Raw genomic sequence first — 27,188 nt, 5'->3', positions numbered from 1 at the left:
AACTTTCAGTGAAACAATGCAGAGGGCGTTCCTCAAGAAAATAAACTTCGAAGTCTCAGGTTGCTTGCCCTGAACATTTTCGGTGAAGTCTGTCGATGTTGATTTTGCAGCAAATGAGTTGCGACCCTCTGATTTCGACTGGAGACTTGTCATTTCCCCACCACAACATGCCATTTTTCTAAAAAAGAAAGGGGGAGAGTGGTTGATTCAATCATATTTCTACCGGCAAGCAAATTAAGAGAAAACCTGGATTTTAACTGATTGATGCATTGTGCAGTGATAAACACAGACACTGGAAAATTATCCCCTTAGATTTCAGATGAATGCTCTTTACAATTTGATTGCCAATACCAGGGGACAGACTGTGGCTGAGGCGTCAAGAATCTGTCTTGCAGGCAAGAGGTCCCACCTTCAGTCCCTGGCATCTCCAGGTACGACAGAGGAAAGAGCCAGCGTAGTGTAATGGTTGTAGTGCTGGACTGGGACCTGGGAAACCAGGGTTCAAATCCCTGCTCAGCCATGAAGCCATGGGTGACCTTGGGCCAGTCACTCACAGGGTCGTTGTGAGGACAAAATGGGGAGAAGTATTGAGTTCCTTGGAGGAAAGGCGGGATATTAAAGAAGTAAGTAAAACTCCCACCTGAAACCCAATGTAGAGCCTGAAATCCAGGAGACTGCAGCCGTCCAATACTGATTTAGGCAGACCAGTGGTGTGATGGCAGCTTCCTGTGTTTCTGTAACTTCCGTTTCCCAGCTGGTCCAACCAGCTCATGGGTAGTTGTCTCAATGGCACTTTGCCATAACCATGGAAGATCAGAAAGCGAGGGGATCCGCATCCCTTGGAACCAAGCAGTGCCTCGATCATCCCTTTGTAAAACTAATATAAAATTTAAATTAAAAAGGGAATAAATGAGGGCTGGGGAGATTAGAACGTATTGTGTGTTTTTTTATGCTGGATTTCATTTCCGAAACGAAATGAGCCTGCCTTGGAGGTTACATCCGCTGACCCTTAACTTGTAGGGGGGATGCGTGCGAAGCCAAAGACGCACGGAACATGGTTAGGGACCACGTTGTGGCTTCACACAGGAGACAAGACAGCGCGCTAATTATGACACAGGATTATGTGCCAAATTCAATGCATGCCCTCGAAGAAACGAGTTCGTTTTCCAGGTGCCACAGCATTCTTGGTCTGTTGGCTGCTGCCGATTGATAAGCCTCATATGGGAGAAACCCAGCTGTGTTTTCTATTAGCTTCCGACGTGAATCAGGGGAGGAAGGGGGTTTCGAGACCTAGTTTGTTTGGGGAAATCGATGTTCTTGATTTAGGGTGCATCCTTTCTGAGGGAAATTGGATTTAGTGAAAGAAAGGGCAGGTTGCATTTGTGCAGCCGAAATCTCCAGGCTTGGTTTCACACCTTTCTCGCCCATGCGTTGCTGCTGGAGGGGCGATAAGAGGGGATTAACTCAAGGAGACGAAATTGCCGTGGACTTTGGAAGTTTCGGTTAAGCAAACTGACTTCTGGAGCGCTTGTCTTTTATTTTCTTTTGGAAAACTCCACTCCCAATCCACACACACACACACACACCCCCCCCCAAAACAAACTGGCCTCCTTGTATCTGAAATCAGCACAGGCAAATATTTTGTCTCTTTAAAACACAGTCCAGAGGTCGTGGTTTTGGGACTGGACTCCGAGGGAGGAAGAGACGCAGATAATAAAAGAATAAATACCCCAGTGGGGTGTTTCTGAGAGCTCCATCCCAGAGCTCCGTTGCGCTTTGTCAACAGAAACCGTCATAACGATGGCAGAGAATGCGGGTCACTGGCGGTGCATTTGTTTAACAGATCACCCGCACCATTGCACCACTTAGGGAAGGGCCGTGGCTCAGGGGCAGAGCATCTGCTTCGCATTGCAACAGGTCCCGGGTTCAATCCCAGGTGGGGCTGAGAATGTCCTGTTCCTGAAACCCTCGAGACGCTGCTGGACTCATGGTCTGACTCAGTAAACGGCAGCATCCTATGTTCATGAAAAATTGTTTCAAAGCGGAGCCACGGAGGAGCTCAAATTTTGAGTTCTTTCACAGCCAATGATGCAGCTGGAGTTAAACTGCTGGGTCCTGTTGGCCTCAGGAACGGATGTCAAGAGAAAACACTCCGTATAGCTCAGGTTCTTACAGCATGGTGCTGATAACGCCAAGGTTGCGAGTTCGATCCCCATATGGGGCAGCTGCATATTCCTGCTTTGCAGGGGGTTGGGCTAGATGATGCTCAGGGTTCTTTCCAACTCTACAATTCTATGCTTCTATGGATGATTTATCCCCACTTCAGCTTGGTGGATGCGGCTTGCCAACAGCCTCTGGTGACACAACCCCCGGGCAAGTCTCTTCTTGACCCTCGAACCGCCTTTGGCACCTGATTCCGGAGTGATCCTGGTGTAGGCCACAGAGTTTGTTCAGAGGGACTTGTAGAGCGCAGGAGTTTCCCTGGGCGATCGACGCAAGGTTGTCCCGGCCACCATGGAAGTTTTTTGCCCCTGTGATTTGAAGCGCCTTTCTAAGCTGTGGGTTTAGGATCCGAGCCTAAAGCAGCTGAAAAACGCAGGGATGTTGGATTAAGGCTGGAATCCTAGGCGCACTTACTTACAAGTAGCTTCTAAGGAAATCGGCGCTTTCAGAGCAAGTGGGTGGGTCGGTGGTTTCAAGAGAAGTGAGAGTGAAACGCTGAAGGGCCATTTTAACCGGGGAGTGGTTCGGCGGCCCTGAGTCAGCGTTAGAGCTGTGCGCTCTGGGGTTGTCTAGGAAAAGTCTGTTCAAGACAGTTCTCCAGTCTTCCTTTCGCACATTGGTTGGGGAGGGTGCGATTAAAGAAGAAGAGAGCCCAGTATAGGAATTTAGGAGTTTCCTAAACAGAAACTGACCTCCTGGGGCTCTTTCCCCTTTTTAGAAAACTCCCTCCAGTGACATTTCCCCGCAGCATGGAGCATGAAGGTTAACCACAGATTTCTTCTTCTCTCTGAAAGTATTTTGGGCCGAATCGAACCTGTTTTGAACCTGGGAGCTGGAAACGAAGACACCCTTTAGCTCAAGGGGGGAGGGAACTCAGGAACCTTCGGGTATTGTTGAACTATAGTTTCCAACAACCCTAGCCGGCATGACACTGGCAAGGGGTGATGAGAGCTGTTCCCCACTCTTGCTTTAGATAGTTGTCCATGATTCTATGTAACCCACACAGAACTTTAAAACACACACATACGCACAGAGAGGTTTGTCTCTGATTTCAGTCTGTTGGGGAGACCATCCTTTCAGCATAGACACTCGGCTTAGACCAGGGATGAAGGGAACCTGTGACCCTCCAGATGTTGCGAAACTCCAACTCCCATCAGCATCCCAGGCAGCCAATGGTCAGGCATGATGGGAATTGTAAGTCAAGCAACATCTGGAGGACCACAGTTTCATCAGCCCTGCGAAGCAAGCAAGATCTTGCAAGGAGTGGCCTTCTCGGCCCAAACCACCTCTATTTGGAACAAGGCCTCCTGATTGCTTTCAAGTGGAAAAGTTTCCAAGGAATTGTGCTTAGGCTTGCTGAAGCACTCCCTCCCGGTGTTCCTTTTTCCGGGGTTACAGGAAGGATTTGGGATGCTCCACAATGGGGCGGGGAGGAGGCTTCCTTAAACAGGACACAGGGAAAGGTCCGGCTTCGAAGCTGATCTCTTTGTGATGCGATTTCTTTCTTTAACATACACACTCGGCATTCCTATCCAAAAAAAAAATGCATATTCTGTCCGCAACAGACAAGTGGTAAAGAGGAAGAATGCTAAATAACATTATAACCTGCATTTATTGTTTAGCGTGGGTGAAAGACAAGACAGAGTTGATGGGGAATGGGGGAAGATTCTGATCCTGAGCACTCTCCAGTGTATAGACGCGGAATCTATCGCCAGGCCCACATGCCTCAATCCCAGGTTTGTGCAAGAGCTCTTCCTAGGTGAAGGTGGAATTTAATATGCACCAACACTAAGAGTTATATACAGTGGTACCTCGGGTTACAGACGCTTCAGGTTACAGACTCCGCTAACCCAGAAATGGTACCTCGGGTTAAGAACTTTGCTTCAGGATGAGAACAGAAATCGCGCGGCGATGGCAGCAGGAGGCCCCATTAGCTAAAGTGGTGCTTCAGGTTAAGAACAGTTTAGGTTAAGAACGGACCTCCGGAACGAATTAAGTACGTAACCCGAGGTACCACTGTATATAGCCAACTAAAGGACTTATAAATGTAAGGTAGATTCTATGAGAGTTATCAACTGGTTTATTGCTATCCGCTGATACCTTTAGTAATGGTGCATGTGCGAATGATATTATAACTAGGTAGGCATCAAACCACAACCGATCTACCGAGCCGGCCTCCTGGAGAGAAACATTTCAACATTGGTTGCCAGAGGATCTGAAAGTGGCGTTGTCTCTTTTTTAGTACTGAGTGGAAGGAGGGAGAGCCAGGCTTTATATTCTGCCCTTGAGCCCTGTTTGGAGAAGAGATTTCAAGGAGTAGGAATAGGAAGAGCCTCTCCCCGATTTGAAATGGGCTTGCAGTCGGATCCAGAAGTTGGCCTCTCGGGCTGAGATGTGTGTGTGAATTCAGGGTGGTCGACAGATCTGTAAACAACTCATTAGGGAGTCACCAAAATGTATACACACGCGCGCACGTGGCAGCTACGACCTTCCCATCATCATCCAACCTGCCCCAAAAGTGGCACCGGGCTCCAAAATGGGGCGAGATTAGGAGGCCAGTTTTAAGGCAACCGAGAGGCGAGTTTTAAACCACAGGAGCAAAAGGGATTATTATTCCAAACTGTAATCCACAACCAGTTTCCCAAGTAGTCCTCCCGAAGTTGCATGGAATGAGAGCCTAGCACGTTGAGGCAATCCCTAATGGGCCTCCCGGTTGACTTGAAGAACGAGAATTTCAGTGCACGTGGGCTGCGATCCAAATGCCACGGGAAGGTCGGGAGACATTCCCACGGAATGCAAAGGCTACATCCTCAAGCGGTACTGTTTTCGCCTCGCGAGGGAAAACTCCCCAAAGGCTCTACTTTTTAAAGAGATCAAAGGTTCTCAGAAATGAGTCCATCGCTCAGTTCAGCAACACTGGGGGCACCGCAACTTACCCAGGCAGGTGATGGTAGGATCCCGCCAGAAAAGCCTCTCTTTTAACCCAAATAAATCCGCATTAAGGAAATCTCCGGCTGGCCTTCAAGAATAACAATTGGGCAGATTCTTATTCAGCCTCACGGCAATGCGGGCTGGGGGGGCTGGGGCATGGATTCTTATACCTTTAGCCCAAAGGCTCCAGAAATGGCCAGGGGGGGAAAGGCGTTGCCTTTCTTGCCGCATGAAAACAAATTATTTCCCGACTCCGCTCCCCGGTCGCCAGTTTACAGGCAGCTAGGCAAGTTCTTTCACTGATATATTTAAGGATAATATGTAACAAACTGAAAACTTTCCTATGTTCCACCTTTCCACGCCATCATTACAGTGATACCGCGGGTTACAGACGCTTCAGGTTACAGACTCCTAACCCAGAAATAGTACCTCAGGTTAAGAACTTTGCTTCAGGATGAGAGCAGAAATCGTGGAGCGGCAGCGCGATGGCAGCGAGAGGCCCCATTAGCTAAAGTAGTGCTTCAGGTTAATAACAGTTTCAGGTTAAGTATGGACCTCCGGAACGAATTAAGTACGTAGCCAGAGGTACCGCTGTATAGCAGTCCCAGAGAGAGTGTTTGGCTGGGGTGCTTTATCCTGCAAAAGGGGTGCGGGTCCTAATTAAACCTTTAATTTGCTTTTTCTTTAAAACGTATTGAGTATCACTGTACTTGGATTTTTCGATGGCGATTTATATCCAGGGGTGAAATATGTTCTCCGTCGCTCTTAAATTGATGGAGGGGCGCGGAGGGACCTGCGAACCCCTAGAAGAAGTTAGAACATCATGCCACCACCCTATCCGAAACCAGAGCAACTCGGCTGAATTCATTCTCTTGCTCCCCTCCCCCCTCCCTTTGACCTTACACCACGAGCCCTAAGCAATAGCACACCCGTTTTACACAACGCCATTTAATCCGAAAGAACTACACACCCCCGGCTGGTTTTTGCGGCTTATGTCCTGTGCCTAAAAGTCGTTTAGGCTTGAGCAATCCTATCGGCACAGAAAGTTCTATTGGGAAGGTGAGACATGATAATCCCGAGCAAATCCACACTTGAGCATCGAAATGGTGTTGGGAGCTCATCCCATGCCCCCACTTTTTTATCAGCAATCCTGTGCCGGTTTGCTCAGCAGCAAACCCTTTTGTCTTCAGTAGGGCTCACTCCCAAGTTTGGGGAAGGAAGCCTTAAGGATCAATTTGGACTATCCCATCCCCGCCGCCCCCCCCCCCCCAAAAAAGCCGCACAAGCCGATCCTATGGCCGGTTTACTGGCGGCTCAGCCTCTCGGTCTCCAACCAGCCTCGTTTACAGGTAAATTGGGACAGGAGTTCTTAGGAAGGAACTAATCCCCTTTGAAGTGGAGCATGCGCACTGGCAACCAAACAGTGGGCGCCGTATGATGCCACTGAAGTGGGGTGGGAGGCTTCGTGGATTCCAATAGGATGTGGTTAAAAGCTCTGGCCGTTCCCTAGAGGAAAACCTCCTGGAGACTGGCGGGGGTGGGGTGGGGGCGATCTACCTTTCCCCAGCCCCTCTCCTCCTCCTCCTCCTCCTCCTCCTCCTCCCCCCTCTCCGGTGATGTCAATGCCAGAAGGTCCCCTTTGGCTGGAATGGGACCTTGGCTTGCGCCATAAATCCTGGCAGGAGGCAGGCGCTGATGGAGAGGCAAGAGGAGCCACCTGATTGGCTCCAGGCTGCTCCGGGGCCTCGGTTCTTTTAAAGCCAAGCGAGGGGAGGCGAGGCAAGAGAGCGAGAGCAGCGCCAAGCCACCCGGGAGAGAGGCGAGAGCGCTCCTTCCCCGGCGCGGTCTCTTTAAGAAATGCGCCCCGCCGCCAGCCCCCGAGAGCGCTCGCCTGGGCCGCCGGCTCGCAGGCAGCTCCCTTGAGGCCGGCCCAGCGTGGAAGGGAAGGCATCTCGGCGCGAGGAGGGACGGGGAGGTCTCGAACCTCGGCGAGGGAGGAGCTACCAGACAGCTTACAGACCTACGGGCGCGGGCAGCGCACTCGGAGCTCCCTCGCTCGCCAGCGGCCACCTGGCGCCACTGCGCTCTGCTGCTGCTGCTGCTGCTGCTGCTGCTGCTGCTGCTGCGCTCGGCCCCCCTGCTCTCCATCGAAGGGGCTGGCTAGCGCGGGGGGCTGCTGCCACTGCCCCGCATATGAAGCCACAGCCCGTCGAGGCTTGGCGCCGCCTGTCCCACAGCGAGCCAAGCCCAGCCCGGAGCCGAGTGGATTTAACCCGTCAAAATCAGAGCAAAACCCAAAAGCAGACTTCTCCTTTTGCAACCGCTGTGGAATAACCCTCGCCCTGTCTTGGGAAAGCAGCGCGCGCGCCTCCCCGAAGGCACAGGCGGGCACAACTGAGTCTTCTTCTTGCTATGGATTCCTTTAAAGGTGGGATGAATTTGGAAAGGGTTCCCGACGGCTTGAGAGCTCCCCAGGCGCCCCACGACATGGCTTCCAGCTTCCATTTGCAGAGATCGTCCGAGGCCAGGGAAGCGATCGAGAATTCCGCCAGCGAATCGTCCGACACCGAAGTCCCAGGTAAGGGCTGACGTCCTGCGAGTGGCATCGTTCTTGGGGTTGTTTGCGTCACGTAAGAAAAGAGGGCAAATGCCTGCTTTCCTTACTAAGGGAAGATACACCGGAGGACTTATGTCTTTTAACCAAATAGGTGAATGCAGAACTATGTTAATCACCGAAAGGGAAAGAGGCGCGGAGGGATTAAAACTTTCTAACATATAGTCGTATATTGCTCTCCACATCCAAGCGAACTATTGGCGTTGCACACGCACATAAATTTATGTGCTATAAATTTATTTGAGAGCTGCCATTCCGATTGCGGTTTTTGTAGAATGTTTCTGAAAGCATGTCAGCTCTGATGGGTTTATTTTCCATCCTGGAAACCGTACAACATGTAAAAATATCTCTCTGTCAAAATGGGTGAGCACCCATCAAAAATCAGGAGGGGGTGAAGGGTGGGAGTAAACGAGAGAAAGACTGAGAAATCCAGACATTCAGAATCTATATTATTCCATAGGCTGCCCATCACGTAAAACTTGGATTATGTTACAATATATCTTCGTAAAGGGAAAAATCATTTTTAGAAGATGCCAAAATAAGGGGACGGGTGTGTGGTTCTCTCTCTCTCTCTCTCTCTCTCTCTCTCTCTCTCTCTCTGTGTGTGTGTGTGTGTGTGTGTGTAGATGCTTATACTGAAACTTACTCTGAGGTAAACGTGGTAGTATAATCGCAGCCTTAAAGTTAATGCTTAAAATTATTTTAAGGAGACTTTCGGATTTCTTTTTCTCCCCGCTCCAAACTGTCTGCCTGTTTTAATTTTGGCGGATGTCCCGCATATAATAAGGCCCCTCCGCTGAAAAGGTTATCTTTTATTTCAACACAAAACAGAGTCACAGACACCCAGGCCGTGTCCCTCAAGTCGGTACATACGGCTCTATTCCTTGCCTTGCCATTTAATTTCCAGAGCTCTGTAGTTAAGATCCCGGAAAACTTAAACCACGATTAGAGGCCTCGATGACAGATTGTAACCTGGAAGTGAATGGGGAGGGTTGGAAGCTTAAAAGAGCACAGGAAGAGGTTATGGCTGGGATACTGCGTGCACCCTTGGAAGGGAGATCTACGGAAACCTTTGGGACTTACAGCCCAATTTCATACATATCTACTTGCGATCAAGGTTCATTGTGCCACACTTCTTTCTGCGTAAGTGTGCCCAGGATCGCAGCCTCGTTTTCCAGGGCAATACATATATTGGCTTCATTTAAATTTAAGTATCTTTTTATAACTCTCGAACAACCTCCCCACCCCCCGTTCGTTTTCCTTTGCATAGACAATTATGACTTTCGACGTACGGATTTGTAAAACACACGCGCAGCCATCTACACAATATAGATATACCGAGAACGCATATACACTGCATAAGCTCCGTAGACAAAGGAAAATGGATCAAGAGAAGCAGGAAACTTAAAACAAACCTAATTTGTGTAACAAAAGCAGTAAAAAAAACACCAGGGCTGGGAATGGTCATTATTGGCTCTAGATTTGCCCGCGGAAATCGATGATTCTGGGCGCTTTGACGAGGTCTTAAAATAATAGGGAGCTTCGGTTTTAGCAGCTCCAGCGCAAAGGAGGCGCCTTAAATCCAAGTCACGGAATAAAGAAAGAAACCTCCTTTCCCCTTTTTCTTTTCCAAAGGCAGTTTGAAAGCGGCCGGGCCTAGGCTGAAAGGCCGATGTGTCTTGGTGCGAGGAGAGGGAGCTGTGGGAAAGAGGAGGGGGGGACCTCTCCCAGTGGTCGTTGTCCCCCTAAACTGTGGCTCATAAATCCCAAAGCGGTTCAGCGAGCAGGGCCCGCGCTAGTCCACGCCAAGGCACAAAGTACCTCTCACTTCTTCTAAGTGGAAAAATGTGCTAAGACCAATTAAGCCTAATGTGTGTTATGATTTGAAACTGTATCAGAGGCCCATTGGAGAAGGCAGACCCCCCTTTTTTTCCCTGTAATGAAACGGGCAAGAGGGATAAATCAAAGGCCAAGATCTCAATCGCCTTGATGGATGGCGGTTCCAAAGATTTATATGTATATAATTTATATGTGTGTGTGTGTATATATATATATATATATATAGTGTGTGTGTGTGTGTGTGTGTCTGTGTGTCTGTGTGTCTGTGTGTGTCTGTGTGTGTCTGTGTGTCTGAGGCAGCTCTCCTGCCCTCTACCAATTCGAGGAGGCGTCCCGAAGTGAAATCTTCTCCCTGTGCTGCTAGCCAGCCGGACCCTCTTTCCAGGGATGGCGAGCTGGAGGAGCCCAGCCGGGGCTGGAGTGGGTGGGATCTGGGTTGCGATGGGTTTCTGGCTTGAACACCACCAAGGAAACTTTTAACGAGGCGAGCGCGTTCCAGGCCTTGTTTGCTTTGCAAACCGCTTACTGGAAAGAGGGCTATCACAGGCTGCAATAAGGTCATTTACCACTTTGGGGTTTGAACCGTGTAACCGTTTGAACTCGCCTCTTTGCTTTCAGAGCTCCCAGATGGACGCAGGAGTCATTTTAAGCACAGCCAGAGCGGGGGATAGGCATTAATCGGTGACTTAAAGGGAATTGAGGGGTGTTGTTTTTTTGCAGGAGTAGAGCTCGTTTATTTAGGATTTTCAGATCCTCACTGCCCGATACATAAAACGACGTTTCAAGGAAATACATTTCAAGGAAATTAATTCAGTACTAAGCCTTGGATTTAGGATAAACATTCCAGATGCGAATTAAAGCGCATTCACTCTTGTTCGCGTGAGTCCTTGAGGTGTATATGCGTGCGCCTGTTTGTATGTGTGCTGTGCGTGCCCTACACACACTGATAGGAGCACACGGAATTCTTCTCGCTCTATAGAATGACACATAGTTCCCGATCCAAACAAAGTGTGTGTAGGGAGATTCTGAAGCCCCCCACATCCCACTGATTAAAGTGTATGCTTTAATCTCACCTTTGAAATCAATGAGAGGAAAGAGGTTTCTATTTGATGGATCCTGTGCTATGGTTTGGTTTGGTTTGTTAATTACATAAACACTGATGTGTTGTACATATATTTACGCACGGATTCAATTACAATTTGTGCGTTTCAATACATAGAGAAATTAGAAGGTGACAATCCTAAGTCAATGCCATAGAACTGGGACTTCAAATAATGTTGTTATACATCAGCCTGTTAAAAAAAAAAGCAAAGTTTTATGTACGTGAGAACAAAATCGCTCTCATTCTGCACACACACACACACAACAGCCTATGGCTGAGATCCATCGTCCCTTTGTTTTAAAACTTACTGCAATTATTTTGAGGATGTTACTTTTTTTTTAAGCGTTGTCGAGTAAAATGGGTGGTTTTCATAATATTTGCTTCGTTTGCATAGTCGATTATGTGTGGAGTACACATAATCCTACCTGAAAAGATTTGCATATGGACTCCTGTTTGCATACTACGATTGACACGCGCAACGCATCATCATCGGTTAACACACGTGTCTGTTGCTATTGATAAAATACTTCGTAAAATATGAGTTTAAAAACCGGTTTGCAAGCCCGTAAAATTGGAGTGGCTCTGCAATAATGAACGAATATATCGATTCGGAAAAACAGACAACTGGTAACCCAACTCTAAACGTTTCTACTCTGAAGAAAGTGCCGCTGGGTTCAGTGGTTAATATTTGCTGCCAGGGATTGCAAGCTGAATAGCTTCAGTTAAGACGAAATGATTAGTGCTCTCAAAGCATCACCTCAGAAGGCAACCCCTTGGGAGCAAGTCCCAATTGGACTCTGGGATTTTCTCTTGAGTAAACAAGTAGAGGATCGTGCTGCATGATAGAAAAAGTTTGCCGGTCTGAAATATGTTTCTGCTACATATTGTTATGTGGTATGTTAGCACCGTAGTTCCGGTGAACCACGAAATTCACTGAAATCAAATTGCCCTGTATTTACTCTTATATTGCTTTTAAAGAAGTAAGAAGCCATAGATTTCCCCGCCGCCGCCACCCCTCCTCGCCCCATTGTAGAATGCATTGCTATAAAATGAACGTTGTATAAGTTAAGTAGATATACTAATATTATTAAGCAGGAATAAAAATATGGAGACATCGAACCAGCAAAAGGCAATATATTTAATCACTGCCCAGGCAGCACGATCCTGTGCGTATTTATTCGGAAGCGAGTCAATTGAAGGCGAGGATACTTGCACTCCAGGGCGCATACCTATGACATCTTGAAAGTCCTATGCTTGTCAGGCAGAGTTCAGAATATGATTAAATTTTGCCCGTTGAAGTCAATGGAGCTCTTGCCCTCGAAATCTTCCTTCATTGACTTCAGAGGGTCGTAGAGTGAAGCCCCGGTCTTGATGTAATGTGCCAATAGAAGCTTGTACCAGTTGTACATGCTGTACTGCAACTAACTAGCAGGTATTATGTTTTGCCTTAAATTGTGTGTGCACATGCACACATCTTGCACTTCGAAACTGAAAATAATTCATATAATTTCCATTTTTGAAACTTGTAGGTGGGATCAAATGTATTTTGTTTTTGCTGTTGTTGTTTTACTTTATTTAAGGAACCATAGAAAAATGAGGTTCTAAATTTTACCTAACTGAAAAATCATTTGACTGTCAAAATCCAAATGCCCAAAGTAGAAATTTAATCCAGTTGTGTGAAAGGCTTCGTTTTCGGGTTAAGTAAATTCAAACTTTCCCCTTGTGGGGAGTATATTTTGTGTCCTGGTGACTGCTAGGAAAATATCCAAAAACAACAACAACAAAATCGATGTGAATTCTTCATTGTTTTTAGAGACTTTTAAAAAGTGCCTAAAGAAATGGCTTGTAAAGGTTTCCCACGCCTTTTTAAGAAATGTTTTTCCCACCTTGAATCTCTTAAAGTCTATTATGAAAACAAAAACAAAAAAAAATCTGTTGTCATTTGCGTAAAAGGAAGACTAGGTCAGGATCCGGGCTTGATTGGCCTTTGCTTTTGTAATGGAAAATCCTTGGTTCTGGGTTGTGTTTGATGAGGCTTTCTAAAACAGACGCGATGGTTCCAGTCCAGGAGCTCTCGCTGCTGTGCTGTGCAAAGATGCATTTGAGGAAGATTTGGGCCACAAATCCAGACCTCATTCAGATTCCCTTCCGAAGGAGAGTTTGGTGGCGCTGCCTTAGGCTAGGGAGTTAGGAGAAGCAGTTTGGACATTTTTATTCCCCCCCCCCCACCCCAACCTTTCAAATTGTAATTCTTTATTTCGCCTCGTTATGCCCGGCCCTTTGCCTTTGCAGAAAAGGAGCGAAGCGGCGTGCAGAAAAGCGACGACGGGAACGTGGATGACCCGGCGAAGAAGAAGAAGCAGAGGCGGCAAAGGACGCACTTCACCAGCCAGCAGCTGCAGGAGCTGGAAGCCACTTTCCAGAGGAACCGATACCCGGACATGAGCATGAGGGAGGAGATCGCGGTGTGGACCAACCTCACGGAGCCCCGAGTCAGGGTGAGCCACGCTCCGCGCTCTCCTCGGGCGCCCGCCTCCCAGGGTTAACCAACCCAGCCACTTCCCAGGCCTGCCTGAAGACAACTCCGAGGCAGCCCGTAAGAGCCCATCGCCAACTCCCCTGGGCCCTCCCGCCGCTTGGCCGGGCGTGGATGGAGCCCAGGTTGAGAAACAGCTTTTCTCGGAAGTAAGCCCCCCCCCCCCATGTGCGCGTCCCAGGGGACGGACTGCCAAGTAAGTTTGTTCCAGAGGTAGCGCGGCCTTCTCCTCCCGGGTAGGTGCGCCTGTGCGGAGAGGAGCGCAGCCTCGACCCTTATTTAGACACCGGTCTACCAAATAGAGGAGTCCCACGTGAAATTCGAGGAGAGGGAGCCACTGGGGCAGGAGGCGGTTAAGAGGAAGCGCCCGTTGTTGGAAGATGAGGAAGAGAACCGGGGGATCTGGCGCTGGTGGGGCTGTCCAAGGGTGCTTTATTTTTACAGATCCTAAGCCATCTCTGGTCGATTTCACTTTATGCTTAGAAGATCTACAGAAAGAGAAGGGAAGTCCTATAGTTTGTAATTATAATTAGCTCCTTCGTAGCGAAAAAAGAGAAAGTATTTCAGGAATGGGGGAATCAGCTTTACGCAGCAAAATGCATAATTCCATGCAGGTAAACAAGGCTGAGCTGGGCCTGACCTGCTCTGTGCTTGCCATCTCCTTAACCAAGGTAATTTTTGCAGCCCTATATTCCCACTTGCTCGGAAGGAAGTCCCACCGAGGACAGCGAGACTTGCTTCAGAATAGACGTGCACAGAATTGGGTTACATGGAGGAGAAAGTGTCGAATGTCGTGTAGGAGCCGCGCAACTCATTCCTTAGACGCGCGCCTCGCTGCTTACTCCCAAGTAACGGGCTCGCACGCAAGCGGCCTCAGCTTTACTCGGGAGTAAGAAACCAAACGGGATTTACTTCTGAGTGGACTGGGCTAAGCTCCAGCTCCAAGCCTGCTTTAGGAAATTCGAGGAGGCACCCTATACGCCAAGGGTTGTGGGGGTCGGGGAGGCTGCGATTTGGGGAGCAAAACCCAGTGAAAACGTACTTGGCGGATCGGGCCTCACTTGGGCGCCTGAGGACCAATGAATCCACGCGCAACAAACTTTGCGCGTCAGGCTCCCGGCGGAGGGGAAATCCCGGGGCGAGTTCAGGCCGCGACCACAGGGCTGGAGTCAGTTCCCTGGAGGCGCATCAGAGGTGATTTCCCGCAGAAAATCAGGATCCGCAGAGTGCAGGATCCAAGCAGCCCCGAAGCCTTCCGAGGCGTCTGGGGCCTCCCGGGCCCAGGGGTGGAGAAGGCGGCAGTGGAAAGGCGCCCTTCCTGGCACGTCGTTGGCCCTTTAAAGCCACTAGAGAGACAGGCCTCCAGAAACGCGGGCGAGGCTTTATTTAAAACAAAATCCCTGCTCCATTGCACTGCTGAAGGCGCAATCCTACGAACGTTAAGGAGCAAGCTCAACCGAGTAAGCATGCCCAGGATTGGGCCGTAAACAAATAATAATCTTGAAATCATTGAGACCGCCCCAGATCATTGTCCTTTTCCGTAGCATGGGAAAAGCGGGTCTTGGCCAGGAGAGCCATCTTTCAGAATTTACTGTTCTCTCCTGCATTAATTAAATGCAGCCATTTAATACCAAGCAGGAAATCTATTTTCTCTTCGGGCGATTGCTGGGGGAGAGAGAGAGGGAGCCCAGGCATCCGGGTAGAAAGTCTTTATGAATGCGCTCTTTTTCATGGGGCCAGGAAAGGATCTTTCAAAACAAAACAAAAACAATTGTGCCGTCTGATCTAGAAGTGAGGAACTTGTGGGTTTCTTTTTCTTCCCAGGGGAGTCTTGGCCCCGGCCGCTTTCATTGGGCGGCGTTTCCTTGGCGCATTTCCTTAGATGGTAGACTGCAGCTAACTTGGTCAGTGAGACCGGGAGACACGTCCAGGACAGAACCCTGCACTTCAGCTCTAAGTTTAAGCATATTTAAACAAACCGGAGGCGGGAAAGAATAGGAGACACCCTCTGAAATGCCTCGTTTCTTTAGCCCTCTGTAGAGCGCCGGCCCACATTCTGGCGTCTACGCATTCTACGTAGGGGAGCGACCACACCGCTCCTTTAGCTAATGTAGGAGAAGGCAAGGGCAGCGCTCGTTTGCACGTGCTGGGCATTGTGAATGGCGCTGGCTGGACAGAACGTGGCATTTGTACTTAAATTACTGCAGAACGCAGAGATTTTAAATAAATTAAGAGGCTTGTCCTGGAGTGCCCTGGAGGAAAACACTGGACATGATCCAGCCCAAAATAAGCACTTCAGAAAGGTGCGTTGCTGTGGGTTCAGGTTCACCTGAGCTCACTGAGACTTAATTCCAAGCAACGATGCCCTGCTTTGGCCTGGAAGGTCACATTGAATTCAGCGGCCTAGCCAAGTACCTGCTTAACTCTCCCCAGGAAACATAATCCGCGAGGGTGAATTACATAGCGCTCAGTCGGACTTCTCAGTTAAACATAGTTAGGGTTTGTTGCTGGATCGTGCCCACTGGTGAAAGTAAATCCCGGTGAAATGAAATGCCATTTGATATGTTGCGCTGAGGGTGCTCTGTGTGTGTTAGAGAGAGCTGTGCAAAATCCCTAAAACCAGCAGGGAACCATATATAAAAGGCTCCATTTCCTGTGCGGTTTGTTTTGTTTCGCTTTGTTTTGGCCACCCCTTCCTTATATTCGTGTACATATTGTTTGAACGCCAACAGCCTGATTCACAAAACTGGTTTTTTTTTTAAGCGGATGGCTCCGTCTCCCTGACTGCGCCCAACCCGCTTTCGGTGAGAGTTCATTTCAAGCGTGTGGCCCTAAAACGCTAAATTCCCCTGGAATTAAAGAAACTACAATTTCAGTGTTCGGGATCGGAGTAACAATCCCATTGGTGTTGACTTTATATGGACTGGGCCTGGTGGGTGTCGGAATGTTGAGGGTGGCAGGAGAGGATATATTGATTATTAATATCTTTCCTAACTTGTAGCTCTAACACACCCCAAAGCACACTTTCGCTTCAAGAGATTTCGTTGAAATCAAAGGATCCGCGACTTCCAAGTCTGTGCGTAGGTCGGAATCTCTAGCGCAGCAAGGACAGGATCCGCCAAGTAAACTCGGCTACCAGGGCCAGTTGCATTGGGCTCCCAAGTCAACAAATCATTATAGTCCTAAATCAGTACAGAGATGTTCTCTTACGCCTCTCTTGCCTACAACTGAAGAGGCTGTTTCTGTTTGTTTGTTTGTTTGTTTGTTTGTTTGTTTGTTTGTTTGTTTGTTTTAAAAGTTTTTCCTGCCCCAACCGGTAGGAAAAAATATCTTGCCGTAGGGAGAGGATTAGTATTTTATTAGACTTTCTCTTTGCTTGTTTTTAACTTTGGATTTTTAGTTTATTGGACTTTTTTGGAGGTTCTCTCTCCGGCCTCTTTTCTTTCTCTGTTTCTCCGCTTCCACCCCCACCCCCAATTTATGAGCCCAGGATACTTCCTTACACTATAGGGAGACTGAATCCTCGTAGCGCCAGAGCTGCGGGTGGTTTAATCCCCGCTGAGGATAGTTTGCGACATAACTACAGTGGGCAGAAGCGAATGTCAAGACGCCCATTCAGTTCAATGGTTATGCGTTGCATCCTCTTAAAACCGCGTCATCATGGGCTCCAGCTGGCGACCACCCCAAAGGGGCTTGTATACCGCAGTGGGGCAGGAGAAGCGATCAGGGAGTATATGCGTAAACTCAGCTCGGGAAAACGTTAAGGGAACTGCTTTCTTCGATGGAGGTCAGCTTGGAGTACTGGGGGTTTTGAAACCGCGGTGAAGCCGGATCCGATGCACTTTTACTCGGGGGTAAATCACACCAAGTCCAGTGTGGCTCTCAAGTCACGCCTGCATGGGATCTCAGCCACCTCCCCCTCAGTCTGCTTAAATGGCCCTGTTAGGCTGATATTCTGTCCCCAAGTGGCACTTGCAAAGGAAGCCCCGCTAATTTATTTTCAAATAAATAAATAAATAAACGGGCACTTAACCGGCTTAGGGATCGGGCTATTAGAACTGGGAAATCCGCAGAGGTTTGATCTTTATTTCAGAAAATGCAATTAGGCAAGCTCTATCTCCTCAAAAGTGAATCCCGGCTTAATCCCCGGGAACTGCGCACGAAATGGCAACCCTCCTTGTGAAAAGCAAAAAAAAGGGCTATGGGATGTTTTTGCATTGAAGGAAATTTAAGCAGCAACCCCGAGGCTCAGTGACTTGAGAGGAAGTATCCCTGAGGTCAATGGGACGTGTGTCTGAAATAAAGCATGGGCAGGATCCGGGAATATGCTGCATTTTTGCAGGGATGCGTTTAGTCTAGTTTTGGCGCGATCCAGCCGAAGTGGGTCACCCGAGGATCACTTGAAGGCGAGGGACACCTTCCTATATTCTTGCCAAGGGGTGTCACTCCCCACGGGCTCAATTTCCCCCTAAGCGAGATGTAAGACTCTAGCCTCAAACTCTAGGAACTAGCCCCGTTTGTAGGACTTCATCCGGCTGGAATCGCCCCGTCCTTATTTCTGCCCAAATCTAAAAGAAAGGCCGTTTTCGGAAATCCCACTTTGGCCTTAGTAAACCACTGAGACCTGGACAAAACAAACCAATAAAAACGTCGCTTGCAGATGCCGCTTTTAACCTTTCAGGGGCAGCCAGAAAAATCAGGTTTCCTCCCAAGTAAATTTTGTGATTGCGCTTATACTTGTAAACAGCTCAGAAGCCACTCTGGCAAGTAAGAGGTAGATAAATCAATAAATAAATAATAATAGAAGTGTGGGCAAGCTGAACATTTGAAGAGGAAAAATTTCGGGGAATTCATTCCCATTCATTGCAATTCTTCTCCTTCAGCCTTCTGTAGATAATACATATATATTTAGAAGCAGCCTTATAACTCAGTTTTGCCAATCCACCCTTAATTTGCTAAGAGGACCTTCCTTTAAAACGTCTAGAAGCCATCATTAAAACTATTAGCCTCATTTTCAGGAAATTCCTGTCTGGAAGCACCTTCTGAAAAATGAATTACAGGTTTTGAGTGTGTAGCCTTTCTTCGTTTCCTCTTTTATATTTACACCGGATCCTTCCTCCTCCCTGGTCCTTTTCCCCTCACAATTTGCCTTCCTGTTCTCAATGTAGCATTCGAGTTTGTTGCCCCTAAACTCAGACACTGGTGAGCATCAGCTACATGCATAATTTTGAAGTAGGTGGCTGAGTCTGAAAGGCCCCCTTGAATGACACAGCAACCATTCCACTTTTTGGAAGGACCTTACTTAAGGAAAACTGGTTTCTGTTAGAAGGCAGAGCTCACTTTCTAAGAGGCCAGGTGGATGTGATGTCGTCTCACATCTGCTTGCTTTCCCTGACTCTCCTTAGCCGGGACCTGTACAAAGACCACACAACCCACCAGTAACACAGGCAGTTCCGGAGGCCGATATTTTCTACCAAGGGAGGGGAAGATATTTTAACCTGTAGCAGAAACCACGTGGAAGACATACCTCCCCATTAGATCTGCCGTCTCTTAACAGGACGCTAAACCAGATCCGGCTGTGTCCTGCTTCAGGTTATGAGTTGGGTGTCTTTTCCTGTTCTCTGAGCCCTGGATTTTTATGAAAGGGAACTCAAAGCATTTCCCAAAGATGCACTTTCCACAAATCTGCATCAGATCCCTCCCCCCTCCTCTTTCACCGTTTTTTACATTAAACCCCAGGAGCAACCAGTCTCCTTTTGCTCTCCAGCAGCAAAGCTGTAAATTCTGAATATTAAACGCAAAGGCAGATGCTGCATCCATTGAAAGGCGAAGGATGTAGGGGGTGGTTGGCTCTGTGTTTACCTTAAACCTACTTGCCCAGTCCCACTTTTTATGATCTGTAAGGAGGGTGTTTTTGGTGTGCTTTTTGTTAAAAGCGTTAGCATTGGACAAAGCAGACCAGCCGCCATAGCCAGGGCCTGATCACAACAAGAGTATGGTCAAGGGTAGTTAATTCTCTGCAGAGAAAGGAAGCGAGGGTTTGAAATTTTGGAGATAATCGAGAGGAGAGAGATCGGATGCCCGTCCAAAGCAGCAGTCTGCAGGAAGGGATTTATGCAAGGACAAAAACAGCTTACATGTCTTATTGCATGGAACCTCAAAGACATCATGCTTGGGAGAGGGGTGGCAGATACAGAATTTCTTTCTGAGGAAGTGTGTTCTTCCTAAGACAACTTTCTCCAGGGCTTTTTAAAGGAGAGCAGGAAAACTTGATAAGGGAAATCTATAATCTGGCATAAGTTCAGGCTGGGCACAAATAGATGGACAATGTATTTTCTTCAGTATCCCCAGAAAGGCACCTAGACCGAGGTTTCAGAAATTGGCATATTTATTTATATTTAATTCATTTGCTGATTAATCAATTAAAAGCCCTCTTAAAGCCAATGTTATTTAACTGGCTCACAGCCATAGTTTTAAGGATAATTGCTCCTCAGAGACAGGAACTGGACCCTAGCTGAGACCCAGAAACAAATTGTACTCTACTGGCTTCTTGGTTCTACTCAATTGACTTCAACTCCAGCTGTTCCTTTGGGAGGGCTGGGGGTGGAGGCGGAGGGAGGCTGAATGGCCTCTCTGGCATAATAGATTATCCACAAACAGCTTTCCCAGTGGAGTGGAGCAGCATGAATATGAGAAATATTGCAAGTGACAGTTCAGCTTTTAAAAAAATCCAGACCAGCAATCATGCTAGCTTGCAGCAAAAAAAAAAAAATGGTCAAAAGTACCATGGCCCCTTTTAAAGCCGGGACAGGGAACTCCTAAGGCCCTCAGATGTTGTTGGGTGCCACCAGCCCCAGCCAGCATAGCCAATGGTCAGGGATGATGGGAACTGTAATTCAGCAATATCTGGAGGGCCACAGGTCCCCACACTTGTTTTATAGGCTGACATTGTTGTGCAATTTTTTAAAGGCAATAGCTTACTTTTATCAAATGCATAAGTTGGGCTGAGAAACTGGTAGGTGTCTATATAAAATGGAGGTGTCTATATACAGTGGAGAATTTAAAAAAACAAAAGTTTAATGTGCTGATCCTGCGTGTTTTTAACATTCCGGTCACCCTCTGCCATCCATTTTTTTTAAATTTCTAAACAGTGTTTCGACACTATCGTATCATAAAACATCAAGGCAACATACACATGAAAGACCGTTAAAAATAAATAAACTTCATGTTTCCATATCCACTTCAATAAACTTAAGAGGTGGCCCCAAACCTATTTTTAGTGCCAGGGTTATATTGCTAGATCAGGTGAGCAATGCATTTGGGTGCAAATAACTCATAGATTTCTTTCATATTTGGAGGATTAAAGGAGAAAGAAATAGCAGAAATCTATTGAACATTGATGGCTCTTCTTTTAGAGAAAGAAAAGCTATTTTGAACATGCTCGAAGTGTTTCTCCCTTTACTTTGGTTGTCCCTTTTTTCTTTTCTAAATAGCTCAGAAGCAACTATTACTTTTAACCATGTTGCACCCTTGCAAAGCATTTGGCAGAATACTTCTACGGTAGTTTTCAGAAAATATCCATCCTGCTACATTTTAGCAAGGCCTCCAGAAATTCCACCAAGTGATTCCATAATCTGACATGAAGATGCCACAACGGAGAGATAGTATATTAGCTGTTAACTAAACGGCATCTTTAGTCGAGCTTCAGTTGAGCGGAGACGCTTTCCGGAAGCATCGGGCTGGCCAGTACGCAACTAGCTCCGGCGTTGCCAGGGTCGTATCCTCCAGATATTGTCTGTCCCCCGTCAGCCCCAGCCAGCATCAGCAAAGGCCAGGGATGATGGGAAGTGGACGCCCACGGCATCTTGAAGCGCACCCATCAGCTGGCCATCCCTGGAATCTGATGCTACCCTTCTTGGGTCCTTCAGTTTCATCTGTTAAGCGCTTCCCATTAAAAAGGCTCCGACCGCGTAGCGGCGGGGGCCACAGGGAGACGTACTTTAGGGCAGCAGGGCTGGCAGCCAACTCTGAAGCCCTCTGTGCTATTATTATTCTTCTTATTAATTATTTTCTGTACCGCTTAATGGTGACATGTAATAAGGGGGGGGGGGCGCAGGGGAAATAAGGCCATTGAAATCAGAATCGTAAGAGCTGGAAGGGATCCCAGGGCATAGCTGTCAACTTTTCCCTTTTCTTGCGAGGAATCCTATTCGGAATAAGGGAATTTCCCTTTAAAAAAGGGAAACGTTGACAGCTATGTCCCAGGGTCATCTAGTCCAACCATAGGAGCCAACTTCTAGGGGCCTTTTGCTCCCCCCCATAAAATATTTGAGGGAGCCCCCCCCGTTGATGGGTATTGCAATTCAAATGGCGTGTGCGCACCACTTCATGTGATCATAGAATCATAGAGCTGGTTGTGAGCATTAAACGCCTGTTTGCAGATAGTAAACTCAAGGACCAATGCAGGACTATGCAACTGTTGCAACCTTGGCATTATCAGCCCCACGCCCTGACCAACTGAGCTATCCAGGCTCAATGATCAATTATGCGGGGTGTGACTTGCCTTCCTCCCCCCACCCCCACCCCCGCCAATATTCAAGTTGGCATCCCTGAGTCCAACTCCTGGCACGCTGGAATATTTTGCCCTACCCCACGACCCTGAGATGACGATTCTCCTGCCCTGGCGAGTGTGGGTGGGTGCCTGGGGGAAAGGCGTGCCTGGCTTTGGCCGTCGGTGGAGTTCGGCCGCCCCCTGCTAAGCCCTGCTCTGTCCGTCCCTTGCAGGTGTGGTTCAAGAACCGCCGCGCCAAGTGGCGGAAGCGGGAGCGCAACCAGCAGATGGACCTGTGCAAGAGCGGCTACGTGCCGCAGTTCAGCGGCCTGATGCAGCCCTACGAGGAGGTGTACGCGGGCTACCCGTCCAACTACTGGCATGCCAAGAGCCTGGCGCCGGCGCCGCTCTCCTCCAAGAGCTTCACCTTCTTCAACTCCATGAGCCCGCTCTCGTCGGCGCAGTCCATGTTCTCGGCGCCCAGCACGCTGCCCTCCATGAGCATGCCGTCGTCCATGGGCCACTCGGCCGTGCCGGGCGTGCCCAACGCCGGCCTCAACAACCTGAGCGGCTCGTCGCTCAACACGGCCATGTCGTCGCCCACCTGCCCCTACGGCCCGCCGGGCTCGCCCTACAGCGTCTACCGGGACACTTGCAACTCCAGCTTGGCCAGCCTGAGGCTCAAGTCCAAGCAGCACTCGAACTTCGGCTACAGCGGCCTGCAGAGCCCCGGCTCCACCCTCAACGCCTGCCAGTACAACAGCTGACGGGCCGGCGCCTCCGCACAGGGACCGCGGCGGCGGCGGCGGCGGCTGCGCCAAGGGAGCCCCGCAGGAGGAAGGGCGCGGCGGGGCGGCGACGGCGACGGGAAAGGAGAGGGAGAAGGAGAGAGAGGCGGGGGTTCAGACGACGCCCCAGCCCGGCCCTGAAACACGGGGATGAGTTGCAATGTATTTCGTTCTCCTCTGGATGATGCGGGTTTTGTATGCGTGTTTACTTGAACTTGCACAGGACTTCCTCTTCTAAGCGTCCACTTTATTCGAGGAAATACGGCGGGGAGGAGAGGGGGCGGGGCGGGGGGAAAGAAACCGCGCCAGCGAAGAAATGCGCGGGTCGTGGGCGGGGCTTTTTGTGGTAGAGGGTGGGAGGGGGAAGAGGCGTGGTTTCCGGGGTGGGGTTTTGCTTGCTTTTCCGGCCGCTTCAGGAGAAGGGGCGGGGACTCTGGCGAGAGGGGGCGGGGCTTCGGGTCAATGGAAAGATGGGAACTCTCAAGCGGAGCAAATGTCATCCTGACAAGGGTCAACCACTTCAGGGAGGGTCTGTTTATCTTTTCGCCTTTCCCTGCGCTTGGCCGTCGGGTGGGCGGCGTTGCTTTCCACGTGCATGAGTGACTCTCGATGGGGATTTGTTTCTTTAGCTGAAAGCGGTGGAGAGCCGGCCATGCCGAGCACTAAGCGGCTGGCAAGGTTCCTACCTCTCTCTCGTTTATTCCCTCCCAAGACGGCAGTATCTCCCCCCCCCCCAACATCCCTCTTTAAATCGCCTCCCTTTAAAAAGGAACTTTGCAGAACCCCACCCCCAGCCCTTCCCCTTTGCAAAGTCTTACCCCTGATAATCAAATTATCGTTCATCCTTATTTAAATGGCTCTTTTTTTTAATTAAGAAAGAATTCTCCTAGAGAATCTAGGGACAGAAATGTTTAAAATACGGAAAAGGACTATCCTGAAACGTCGATACTGCATCTTAAAAGGAAAGGAGTATAGTAATCTCGTGGTTGGGGAAAATGTTTGAAAAAAGTGACTTTGCTTTTTCAGCTCTGAACAAAAAGCAAGGAGCCCAAACAAGAAATCTTAAAAAGGTGTTATGATGTAAATGTAGATAATACTTAAAATGACTATGAAAATGATAAATATGATCTTTAACTATTAATACGCATTAAAAACGCATATGAAGTTTTCCTGCAGACATATTTGTTGCTTCTTTCTGTCAGTACTTATTACCTGTAGATGACAAAGAAACGTAATATAAAATGCACAAGGTACTTCTTTCCCAGTGTATTCCCACCTGTGGTAACCGTTACGCTGGATGTTTCAATAATGCTGTTGTGGAGGATGCAGTATATATATTGTTTTATAAGTTATGTTTTTGTGATTTTTTTTTTCAAAATTAAGAGCATGGGAATAATAATAAAAAAAACCTCTTCAAATGCTTTCGGTCTTCCTTTCTAGCTATATTAATGTCTAGATCCACTAATCTAAAGAAAATATCCCAGAGGATATTTTGAATATTACATTTAATACTTCAGTCTGGTAGTGGTGGGCTTTTCCTCCTTTGTCTTCTTATATAATGAGCCCCAAAATGTAAACATGCTATGAGACCAAGTGAAAGAGTGGCCTGTGCATAAATTGATCAAGTACTGTATCACTATAACTTTGATACTGAACATTGCAATTGAGTCCAGTGGACTTTACCGTGGGATTTGCCTCAAAGCCATTGAATTAGTCCCCTATATTTAGTGCAAAGATTCCAGTGATATTGTTTCCAAGATTGTGATCTCAGTGCTGCAATATTAAATACAGTACACTTAACTTTGAAGTGACTACAATGAAATCAATAAGAGATGATTTCCTGGTTGAAGTGATGGGGCTTGCCCTTAAAATCAGGGTCTTTCCCATATACAGTACAGAGACAGTATATGGGAGAAAGTAGAAAGAGAAAGAAAAGGAACAGAGGGGCTTTTCGCTCCTCCATTTCTGGAAAATGGAAAGGGTTGGGTTTTGGTTTTTTTACTCCTTGTTAATAGAAAGTAAGCTCTACAGTTTCCAAAGAGATGTTTCCAGCATCAGAGCTCCTGGCTGAAGCCTGCAGTTTTGGGTAGAGACAGTCAGCAGGTTAATTAAGAGCGGAACATAGTTTTGATAAAGCCATCCCATTTTTTGGTGTCAACCTTTTTGGCCAAATAAATATTTGAAACAATCCAAGGCCAGTTTTCCAGAAAAAAAGTGAGAAGATTGTGGACCAGCACCATCCCTCTCTTGAACCTTTTCTGAGGGGAAGTAGAGGACACACTCCCTTTTCCAACCTAACTAACAATACTCCTGGTGTATACCCCATAGACTTCCAACAGCTTGATGGGAAAAAACGATACTGGAGAAAAAGCATGGTACAACAGTAGGTTTTTAATACTCCACTTTAGGCCAAGAACAGAACTGGAGTCCCCGACACCCCCAATATAAACAGCTGAAAGCAAGCTTGCAATACTCAGGCAAATATTTAGCCACGATTACAAAAGAATCTTGTCAGAAATAAGTTCTGAGTTCTGAGTAGAACTTGAGCTCAATGGGGCTTGCTCTTAGGCTGCAGTCCTAAACACACTTTCCTGACAGAGAGAACCTTTTATGGACTAGAATCCCCTTTTAAGTGTTAGTTTCAGTTGCTTGAGATGTACACAGCATGAATTCAAAGAGGGGTGATGGTACTGGAGGAGGGATAAGGTAAAGGGACCCCTGACCATTAGGTCCAGTCGTGACCGACTCTGGGGTTGCGGCGCTCATCTCGCTTTATTGGCCGAGGGAGCCGGCGTACAGCTTCCGGGTCATGTGGCCAGCATGACTAAGCCGCTTCTGGCGAACCAGAGCAGCACATGTTTACTTTCCCGCCGGAGCGGTACCTATTTATCTATTTGCACTTTGACGTGCTTTCGAACTGCTAGGTTGGCAGGAGCAGGGACCGAGCAACGCGAGCTCACCCCGTCGTGGGAATTCGAACCACCGACCTTCTGATCAACAAGTCCTAGGCTCTGTGGTTTAACCCACAGCGCCACCCACGTCCCAGGAGGAGGGATTGGGGGGGGGGGCAAATAGCCATGAAATACAAAGGTGGCTGTAGGTCTTTGGCTTTCCTGCACAGATCCCAAATCTATCCAAGATGAGAGTAAAGTGACACATTCACAGGAACAGAAACGATAATTCTGATTCCTTCAATAGGGTTTGAAGTGCTCCCAATATATCTCTATAGCTTCATTTATTTTTACATATCAAAGCCATGCAGAGAAGGATAACACTACTGAGACTGTTGCTGAGGGCATTGCTAGGAAAGAGGTTACTTAAAGCCACTAACACCCCAAGCCTAAGAATACTTTGAAGCCCTTTTGAAAACAATTAGACTTTCCTAGTAAATGTGTTGGATTGTGAATTGAAAAGTAGAGGAGAATCAAATTGTCAAAGAAGGTCAAATTTGCGACTATACAGTAACTGTGAGGTTAGGTAAACATGAGCATCAGGAAATCCCCTTTCTGGAACAAAGGGGTTTATTTAATTATACATACGTAAGCCTGGCGTGTTTGTTTCATGGCATACTATCTTACGGTAAAACTAGCTTTTCCCACGTGCTGTGTTTTTTGCATTCTTAAAAAAAAACCACCCAGTTCACTGCAACAACTGTATGAAAAAATTGGCTATTTTGGTGACTACGTCATTTGTGGTAGCCATTGGAACTATTTTCAGTCTCATATTTTGAACTTGATTGCTGGTTAAGGGGTGGGGAGGGAGAGAGAAATCACATGGGATGTGATATGTGGAGAACTGCCATATTTTCTGCATAAATCTGTGTCCAATATCCTAAGACTTCAGCCAAGTTGACAGATCCACAGCCAGGAAAGTGGCCTCAATGTACTATTTCTGTGTGAAGATGCTCAAATGATCTCTCCAAGAGCTCTTTTCGCTCCGTTTATCTGGCATTGTTGTTATGGTGAAGTCAAAGAAAGGCAGCCTGAGAATGAGGAGAGGAAAAGCTTCCTGACTCCAATAGGATACTAGCAAGGCATCAGATTAGGAAGTCAGCCCTGTCAACAGGGACTTACTTTTGAATAAATGCTCGCATGAACCAAGATATTAATACATTTGTCTACTTCCGCCTTGAAGCAAATAAATTTAGATACAGCCCTATAGCCATTTATGTGAGAGTACACCCATAGAACTCGATGGGATGTCAGGCAGATCCATACTACACATTAAAAGGACATTCAGAGGACATTTAAAGCCCATAACTTCTCTCAAGGAATCCTGGGAAGTGTAGTTTGTTAATGGTGCTAGGAACTGTAGCTCTGTGGGGAACTATGGTTCCCACAATTCTTTGGGGAAAAGTCACGTACTTTTAATGTGCATTCTAATTTTATTATTGGCCCATTTATTTTCCTCTTACACTAGACTGGCCATTGAGTGAGTCTAGGATTTAGTCTTCCTCTTTATTGTCCCTGTATCATAACATTCTTATTCCTACTCAAAAGTAAGTCCCATTGAAATCAGAGGATTTTACTCTCAGGAATGCAGCCTAAATCATCTGGAGCTCGGTGTACAACTGTGTGTATTTTGATGCATATGGGAAGCCCAAA

The 27,188-nt window shown here is 47.6% G+C and overlaps 1 protein-coding gene across 3 annotated transcripts in view; it reads left to right on the top strand.

Moving 5' to 3' along the window:
- Nucleotides 1-22,934, top strand: part of PITX1 (paired like homeodomain 1) — a 42,866-nt gene extending 19,932 nt beyond the window's left edge. For 2 of the 3 annotated variants that reach the window (XM_079968160.1, XM_079968158.1), the window contains 3 exons: nucleotides 7,583-7,732; nucleotides 13,002-13,207; nucleotides 22,030-22,934. In XM_079968160.1, the coding sequence (XP_079824286.1) occupies nucleotides 7,588-7,732; nucleotides 13,002-13,207; nucleotides 22,030-22,563 (885 nt within the window). In that variant the 5' untranslated portion in view covers nucleotides 7,583-7,587 and the 3' untranslated portion in view covers nucleotides 22,564-22,934. Of the gene's footprint in view, nucleotides 1-6,993; nucleotides 7,733-13,001; nucleotides 13,208-22,029 lie in introns of those variants that run through there. The other variant, XM_079968159.1, reaches the window with a different exon arrangement.
- Nucleotides 22,935-27,188: the final 4,254 nt, after the last annotated feature.

Source organism: Podarcis cretensis (assembly GCF_951804945.1).
Source record: "Podarcis cretensis genome assembly, chromosome: 2".
Classification (NCBI taxonomy): domain Eukaryota; kingdom Metazoa; phylum Chordata; class Lepidosauria; order Squamata; family Lacertidae; genus Podarcis; species Podarcis cretensis.
This window is presented reverse-complemented; position numbering and strand designations above follow the sequence as displayed.